Source organism: Geospiza fortis, unplaced genomic scaffold, assembly GCF_000277835.1.
Source record: "Geospiza fortis unplaced genomic scaffold, GeoFor_1.0 scaffold131, whole genome shotgun sequence".
Classification (NCBI taxonomy): domain Eukaryota; kingdom Metazoa; phylum Chordata; class Aves; order Passeriformes; family Thraupidae; genus Geospiza; species Geospiza fortis.
The window spans coordinates 2,771,887-2,780,598 of NW_005054391.1; the positions used below are offsets into that span (position 1 = coordinate 2,771,887).

An 8,712-nucleotide genomic window follows, 5' to 3' on the forward strand; every position below is an offset into this window, starting at 1 on the left:
CAGTTGACTACTAGGCACTGAGCTCAGACTTTGGAAGCTTAAATATGTTTTGTGATTGCTATCTGACCAATTTCTTTGTGAACAAGATTAAAATAAACTCTTTAGTTGAGTGAAAATTCAGGATCATGTTCCAGTTCGGGGTAAAAAGCTACTTCAGAACATCAACACTGGAGCTGCTGAGAAAGATTTAAACTGTTTCTTTCTCATGCTCTGAATTTATATGGGCAGTATTTCTGTCATGGTATTCTATCCCATGCTTACTTCCTTTTTTTAGCATGCTTGTCTTCAGCTGTGATCCAGTTATGCTTTTTTATTTGCAGCCTTTGGGGTGTTTTTAAAGGTTTGTTATTTTGTAAAAGGCAGTATTTCCCTTTCTTAGAGGAGTTGATGTAGAGGGAGTAAAGAGGTAAGACTAGGTTTTAGTCAGGAATTGCTGAATTCTGCTTGTCAGTCCGTCTGTGAGCTAAGATAAGCTTATGTGAGGATCCTTGTTGTTCCTTAAATACATTTTGTCTCTTAGCCACTTGCTGACATCTTCTGTTGCAGGATGTTTTATACAGAGCAATACCCTGCTCTCACTCAAGTGCCGCTGCCAATCTCACCATTTTCTTGGCAAATATTAGAAACTTGAACCTTCAGTATTATCTTTAAGATGGATTCTGTTACTTCACTGCAAACATCTGTGGCATTCAGATCATGTCTTGGCATGGGTTATGCTCTTAAGTGCCTGTGAGGAACAGTTTTATGCAGGTAGATGCAAAATGAGCATAGCTAGTGACTGAATTATTCTACATCTAAAGTTGTGTTTTTATTCTCTTCCAGCCATACTATTAGAAGACAGAAATTCCAGTGAGAGTGCCTGGAAGAATAAAATTTCTATATCTGCCCTAAACACTCCAGAGCCAGCAATGATGCATGAGCCTTTAGTTGGCAGCCAGAAAAGGAAAGCAAGGAAAACTAAGATCACACATCTTGTCCGAACAGCAGATGGGCGAGTGTCACCAGCAGCAGGGACACTGGGTAAGGAAATTGGAATTAAAATTTCATTGAAACTGAATGGTTGGAGAGGGTTTGAGGGTACAAGCAACCTATCAGGGCAGTGGTTTTTAATTAGCTTGTTTTCTTACCTGCTTAGAATGGTCATTATTTAAAATACAGGTATCCACCAACTGGGAAATCACTGCGTCCATAATGGCCAACTTCTTTTATTTGAATGACCAAATTTATCTTTTCTCCCTGGGTATTTCGCTCTAAGAACTGTGAACTGATGCAGAGAGAAATGGAGAATGGTTACCTTTCACAATTTGTTTCCAGTAATGCCGCAGTCCCTGTTGGAGTTCTCCAGTAAGATAATCTTTCAGGACTGCTGTATCTAAAACATACAAAAAAGCTCTCTTGTCTGAGGGAAAGATCAAATTCAGTTGAATGCAAAATCAGTAAACTGCTTCATAAACCTGAGTACTGTGCTTCTGACTCAGTAGCTTGAGTCAGAAGAGGTTACAGCATGAATCAGATGACATTGGCAGAATCAAAATCCTAAAGGTACAGGTTCTGTTAACACCAGACTAGTCAGCATATCAATAGGCTGCAGTGAATTTATGGGCTATGTCTGCATGCTTAACTTTCTTTCTTTGCAGAGGAGAAGGCAAAAGAGCCACAAAGTACTCTTCAAAAATCATCAAGTGCAGAAGGAGATTGCAGCAGTGAATGCTCCAGAAACACAGAGACAGAAGAAAATCATAGTATTACGTCAGATATGCCAGCAGTGTCTGCATTCTTTAGCTTAGCTGCTCTGGCAGAAGTAGCAGCCATGGAAAACGTACACAGGTATGGATTTCTTTTCTTCTTGTTGTCTTAAGTAAATAGCATGTGGCTGACAGCTTGTTAGAAAGCATGTGAATAGCAGACTGTTTAATTTGGCCTGCGTATCCCCTTCCACAGCTTTCTATGAATGTCTGCTTTACCCCACTTGCTTAGTAGTATTAAGTCTTCACCTAAATGACTGTGTAATCTGTTTAGCAGTTAGTAAAATGATCCTTCTCAGTAAGCTTACATACCAAGTTTTGTATATAAACAGGTTCATATGCTCCTTGAGATCCTAATGATTGAGAGTTATCAGATGCTATGTGTCAGATAATAGCAGATTTGAATAGCTACTGCATGGTGATTTGCATTTCACAGTGGCCTAAAACCTAAGATGGTGGAGAGAATTTAATACATTTTGAGATCAATTTTTTTATGCTGAACATGGCTGAGGGAAGCTAACCAATTATTTTTACTCCTGTGCTTTGCTGTGTAAAAGGCAAAGCGTCTGCAGAATTGTATGGGGCAGAACTACTCTGGCTGATGGAAAGCCATGGTAGCTTAGGTTGGTCCTCTCAGTTATTAAGTAGGCCGTCCATACAGATCAGGTGGAGAATTACTTACTTATGAATCAGTACAGAATGGTCAGACCTGTGATGGGAGTAAATCAATTACAGCAGGTCCTCCTTGGCTCCTGATTATCCAGTGTTGTTCTTTCATGGAACTTACTAGATATGAAACCCCATCCTCTCCTGCAATGAAAACTTGTTGAGGGAGCATTGGGCCAGTTTGAAATCATCACAGCCTCTACAGATGCCATTTTACAGATTGCTGGCTGCCTAAGCAACTTCTCAAGGCAGCAGTTCATTAAACCATTCACAACCTCAATTAACTGTTCCTCCCATGAGCCCCATTGATGAACCCAGTCCTTTGTGTTCAGGCTGCACATCAAATGCTTAAAGGCTTTTTAGAAGCTCAGGGACCCTAAAAGAAATAGATCTGCTGGTTCCTTTCTGCAGAAGGTGTTGTCTTGCTTAAGCAGTGTTGGGTGAGAAGTGATTTCACACTGCAGTCAGGCTGTCTGTCATAATAAGCCACAAAATGGAACTTGTGGAAGTGCTGTGCTAAGCTCTGCTCTCACTCACACCATTGTGGTTTCATTGACTGCCATTAACACTGACCAGAAATGCACAAAACAACAGGATTTGCTCTGCTGTGTTTTTTCTTCCTTGTGCCTCTTTAAAGTTCTTGTCCTCCTCTTGTCCTTGTTGAAGCAAGCTAATGTTTTGCAGAGCTTTGTGCTTGGGTCTTTCTCTTTGAATCCCATGTTTTGTCATGTCATTATGTAGCTTGGGCAATGCAGCACCTTTCATAAGGCCTGAAAACACCAAATGGGCAAATATCCCACAACTGTTGGAAATGCCAGTTGGTAATCATCCTGAGGAATGTGAAATGACAACAGGGGTGGACTCTTCCAGTAGAAAGTTAGCTACATCTCTGACTGACATGGCAAATGGAAGTCAAAACAGAAATCTAAATCTTACAGGCTAGATGCTTCTCTGTTTTCTACTCTGCCAACTATTGTTACTTTTTGTAACTCACTTTATTTGCAAGTGTCCAGAAATGTGAAGAAAAGAACTGGAGGCTTGCTTGATGTGTTTCTTCAGTGTCTGAATGTATTTTTTTTTAATAGTTTCATAGAGCCTTGGGACATGGAGTCCTTCTGGCAACGTGGTTTTCATTTGAAGTCTTCTGCTTGTCTTCATTTACCTTGTGCATGCCCTGGTTAAGCACTGTGAGTCTGAGCTGCATTTTGTGCCAGGGCCACTTCATTGCACTCCCCTTGTGTGAAGCACGAGTACCTCTGCTGGGGGTTTCTGCTGGGGGTCTTAGCTTGGCCAGAGTGAGGTAAAGTGTCCCTGGTGTAAATAAGAATCAGGCCCCAGATTTTCATTACTACCAATGACAAATACTGTAACAAAAATAGAACCTCACTTGTGAGAGTAAATAACAGGCGGTGACATGCTTGGCGTATGTATTTTAAAAGGCAAGCTGCAAAGGAGTTCTCCCAAGTCCATTTGATACCATGACTGATGTTGATTTCCAGCACATAATTCTGCCACAGTTTATTTTTATGATGCCCTGTGCCAAGAGGTCATTTTTAAATTAACACTGCTGTAGTAATTAAAGAGATGTGCTAGGCTGATGGAGTCAGGTAACGTGGAGGAATCCCAGTGCAACTCTGCTGATGAGTATATTTCCATATTGCTTAAAAGCTGTCTGTTGACTCACACTAACATGATCTGTGCCTCTGTGCATTTACCTTTTGCCACACATGCTATCTGCTCTGCTTCTGAGGACTGCAGCAGCTCCCTTACAAAATGAGTCACAGCACTTGTGTGCTCTGAACTTACTCTAATGCTCTGGATTTTGCTTTCTGTAGTCAAATACCATCACATCTGGTTTTTCCTGCCTTTGCATTGGGATGTAGGTTGTCCTGTTTTATGTATTACTGTTGCAGGGACTCCTCTGAAAGCAGGTGTAACCAGAGTATGTGAGCACCTGCAGCAGTGAGGAGTTACCATACTGCCGTGTCTGTGTCGGGTGCTAAACCCTACAGCTGCTGCTTCCTGTCTTTTCTGGTCTGATAACAGCACCTCCTGTGCTCCAAGTATTGATGGGTGGCTTTTCTTTTCTTCTTTTGCAGAAGTCAGAGGGCCACACCTCTCCCACATGATGGACAGCCAAATGAAATGTCTCAGGCTCCAGTGCTTATTTCCTGCGCTGACCAGTGAAGCTCCACTTTATTGTAAAACATTGTGCTTTACCTAATATCCTAGCCTTGTCTTTACCAAGGGAAGCTAGTCAGTCCATATGATGGAACTAGAGACTGCAATAAAGTGCTTATTGCTCTGAGTGGCCCAGAATTCACTGGAAGCCAGACGTTAGCAACTTGGGCCAGGTCCTCAAATTGGAACCCAGTATGTAGGAGGGTGATATTGTCTATTAATGAACTGAAATGGAGTGGAATGATCCCAGAGTTTGCTTTCTATTGAAGGCTTTTAAACAGTAAACGGGTGGTTGGTGTGAAAAAGGCTGCCTTTACTGTTAGCTCACACAGCATCTCTTTTACCAACCAGAGAGTACAACAACTAGTTTCATATAATATCTAGTTATTCTAAATGAAAAAGAAAAAAAAAAACCCAACAAAAACACTGACGCACTGCACTAGTTACTATTAGATATTCTTAGTCATTTTTGTACATGAAGATTTAAGTTCTAAGATGGTTTATATTAATAGGTTATGCCTACGTTTATATTGTAGAATGAATTTAAAACCTGTTCCAGAGAACTCAAGGCAGCCTGGACAGATGTACCATTGTTAGCGGTGTTTGGGCAGCCACGTGGTCCAGATGTTCTGCACTTTTATATTTGCCACCAGAGTGGTAGAGTTTACTGGGAAAAGTTCTGACAGGCTATGTTTGGGTTTGTTTCTTTTTAATTTAGCTTTGAATAACCAGGATGATGTGCATTAGAAAAAGGTGTGGTATATGGAAAAGAAAATATTGCAGATAATTGACTTGTCTTTCATGCCTTGGAGGGTTCCTTTATTTTTGCATAGATACCTGAGCGACTTGGTGAAACTTTCCTGTAAACAAAAAGTACTGCAAATGCGTTTTTCAAAAGTGACCTTAGTATTATTTCACAGTTCTGAATAACTTAAAACCATGACTTTTCGATATAGTGTACACCAATACACATACCTTTTGCATTTTACAGACACTGGCATTGTTGTAGTTACTATGCACAGTCCAAATCGGCTTCAGAGTTTGCATAAAGGGCCAATTACAGTTTGTGTTGGTAAAGTGGAAAGCTGTATACAGTTAAACTACAACTGAAGAGTAGCATTTGACTGAATTCAGACTATGAAACAGATCCATCTGCCAGTTTCTGTCTCTGCTTGTGTTGAATTTTTGTGTTTTGCTATCATAAATACATCCCAAAAGTAGGCCAAGTGTATCACTTGGCCTGTTACCTTCACTATTCTGACTTACACTATTGTATAACCAAGCATTGATTCCTACCAATAGATGCAAAATGATCACTAGTAATTGATCTAAAGCTACAAATTCAACAGGGTACTTCTTCTATAGCACAAGATGTTTCCCTACTTTTTGCATTGTAGCACAACAATTTACCAAATTGGACTCCAGCAATAATTTTCTATTAGTCTTCGTCATACCGGCTGAACTTTTGATAGTATTAGATTGAGTTGAAGTTCTTTGAATTAAGTCTTTAAATGATGCAAGTTTACATCATTCTATCAAGCATTCTTATTTATACTTGACTGAATTGATAATGTGTTTTGAGGTTATTTTGTAACTAATTTGATGTAATAGCCATATGGACAGTAACTATTAATGCTTGCTAGGTTTAGCCTTTCATTGTTGTAGTTAAGTGAAAGTCTCTGGTTCAGTGTCAGGAAACAACATACAGTGTACCACAAGAGTTTTAAGAAAGGATTAAAGGTCTGACAAAAGGCATGTAGCTGGGGAAGGGTCACTGAAACAGCAACATTGAGGATGCATGTGGTGAAAGAAGGGAACAAGAGAAGAACAACAAAATGTACAAACCAATGAGTCAGTGAAAAGGCTTTTTTAAAAATTCAGGTGACTAAATGTCTAAGAGCCCCTAGAATGCCATTGCAGCTTATGGTGGTATTTTAAATAAGATTTTATTAAAGTTTTATAAGTTATTTTAACAAGACAGGAAAATTTTAAAAGACTTAAAACTTGTGGGTCACAGCAGGGTGGCTTTTGGAGTTTTGGACCACTTTATAATTAGCTGAAATCCAAATATGTTACAGTGCAGGCCGTTCACGTTGACAATGGTACTAACTTATTTCTCTAGAAACCTTTAGAGTAGATATATTTTTGTCAAAGCACCCCATCCTTCCTCGATTTAAATTTCAATATTGTTCCTGGAGATATTTCTGTATATTAATGGTACCTTTTTTAAAAGAAACAGAAAATTACTTTTTTCTATATTAATTAATATCTTACTTGATCTGCTTTTCCTTGACTTTCCCTTAGAGAGGGGGTAGGGTTGGGTCAGTTTACTGGATATGACTGTTTTCAGATACTTACAAACCTTTTTGTAGATATGCTTAATTTTTAAGCGATTAGGCACTGAGAGTAGCAGAAATCCTGCAATGCTTTATAGTTCACTAGGCATTTGCCTTTGTTGGTTCTATGAGTGATGTCTTGATTTGAGTAGCTAGAATTTTCCCTGAATCTACTAGAAGGGGTATCACTATTTTCAGGTAACAAAGTCTGTTAGCACAACAAAAACTTCAGACCAATATCTTACTGTATTGGGGTTGGGTTTTTTCCTTGTTTGTTTTGTTTTAATTTTTATTAATTTCAGCTGCTTTCATTTTGGAAAATCTTACTGCTATTGTGTGTACTTCAGTATACCAGCAAACACTGTTACCTGTTAACACATTGTCCACAAATGCCTCTAGAGAAGAAATTGTTGCACCTTATGTATATCTCAAGCAAACCAAAATATGATGCTTTTCTGCTTTGTTTATTCTGAATATGTTGTATCATACTTTACTGAACCCATTTTAACTTAGCTAAAGCTATCAATATTTATGCATTTCACATTATTTTCTGGATCTGAACCTGTGTATAAATCTTTCTTTGAAAAAAAAGACAAGCATTTACTGTAGTTGTCCTCTATGACTTATCCATGGGAGGGGGGAATCTTGTCTCAAGTGTAAAATGCAGTACTGTCCCAGTTTTCCTTGGCTTTTATTTATTTAGTCATCTTCAGTATTTCATAGTTCTGAGGTATATGAAATGCATTGTCATAGCCGAAGCTACAGATCTAAGAAGCTGGGAGAAAATTACTGTAATGTCTTCTTAATTGTTCTAGTACTGTATACAAATATGGGAAATATGTTCTGCAGAACATTTGAGATGCAGATTCTTATCCCCACAGTAGGCTGTTTTCCAGGTATTAGACCAAATCAATCAAAACTTCATATCTTACAGGTCTTTTTTGACTAAATTATTCTGAAAATATTTATGGAGATTACTTAATGCTCTGCTTTTGGCAGTAAGTACCCCTTGAATGTGCTGTGATTTCAGAAAAGAATATATTTATTTAAGCTCTCTGAATGCTCTTTTATATTAATACAGTATCCCAAAGTCAGGAGTAGGAGATTTCTTGGTAGTTTGGGTTTCTATTTTATAGCACTGGTGCATGACTTTTGAAATTAAAGTGATAAGCATTGTTGGAAAGGGGCACAAGAACAAGGGACTAGTAGAAGTGTGTGGATTTGTGGTGTTTCAATTCCAGTTTTGGTCTTTATTATTTGGGTGAAAGCTGCCTTTGTAGCACAAGGCTGAAGAGCATTCTGTAGTTTGTATCAAGTAGAGAGTTGTAAGTCACGTCAGTACAAGGGAATGCCTTATAGTTTGGATGTTGTCTTTTACAACAGGATATTAATTGAAGCAATTTTAATTTCCACTGCCTGTTTAGCTACTGTACAGATACTGAACCAACTGAAAGCAAGTTATAGACATGGGGCAGCTAAGAGCATGTAAGGAAAGCTGTCCTTTATTCTCAGTATGGCAACATTATGGCAACAAAGGGGAATTAGAAAAGAATTTAGATGTGTATATATAGGGGTGTGTGTGTGTGACTCCGTGTGTGTGTGTGCGTGTACCTGTGTGTGCCTGGGTGTGTACATTCTGAAAAAAAATTATGTAGGAAACCAGAAACATGATGGGTCTACAAGACAGTATAATGTATGTTGACCCTTTTGAGTGCACTCCCTTTTTTTTGAATGCTGAGTCTAATATTCCTACCTCTCCTAAAAGACTACTTTTGTTAACTTCC

At 38.8% G+C, this 8,712-nt stretch overlaps 1 protein-coding gene across 4 annotated transcripts in view; it reads left to right on the forward strand.

The window, feature by feature from the left end:
• Positions 1 to 7,519, forward strand: part of BBX (BBX high mobility group box domain containing) — a 131,303-nt gene extending 123,784 nt beyond the window's left edge. For all 4 annotated transcript variants that reach the window (XM_005425608.2, XM_031060794.1, XM_031060793.1 and 1 more), the window contains 3 exons: positions 823 to 1,020; positions 1,638 to 1,827; positions 4,511 to 7,519. In XM_005425608.2, coding sequence (XP_005425665.1) covers positions 823 to 1,020; positions 1,638 to 1,827; positions 4,511 to 4,598 — 476 coding nt within the window. In that variant the 3' untranslated portion in view covers positions 4,599 to 7,519. The remainder of the gene's footprint in view (positions 1 to 822; positions 1,021 to 1,637; positions 1,828 to 4,510) is intronic.
• Positions 7,520 to 8,712: the final 1,193 nt, after the last annotated feature.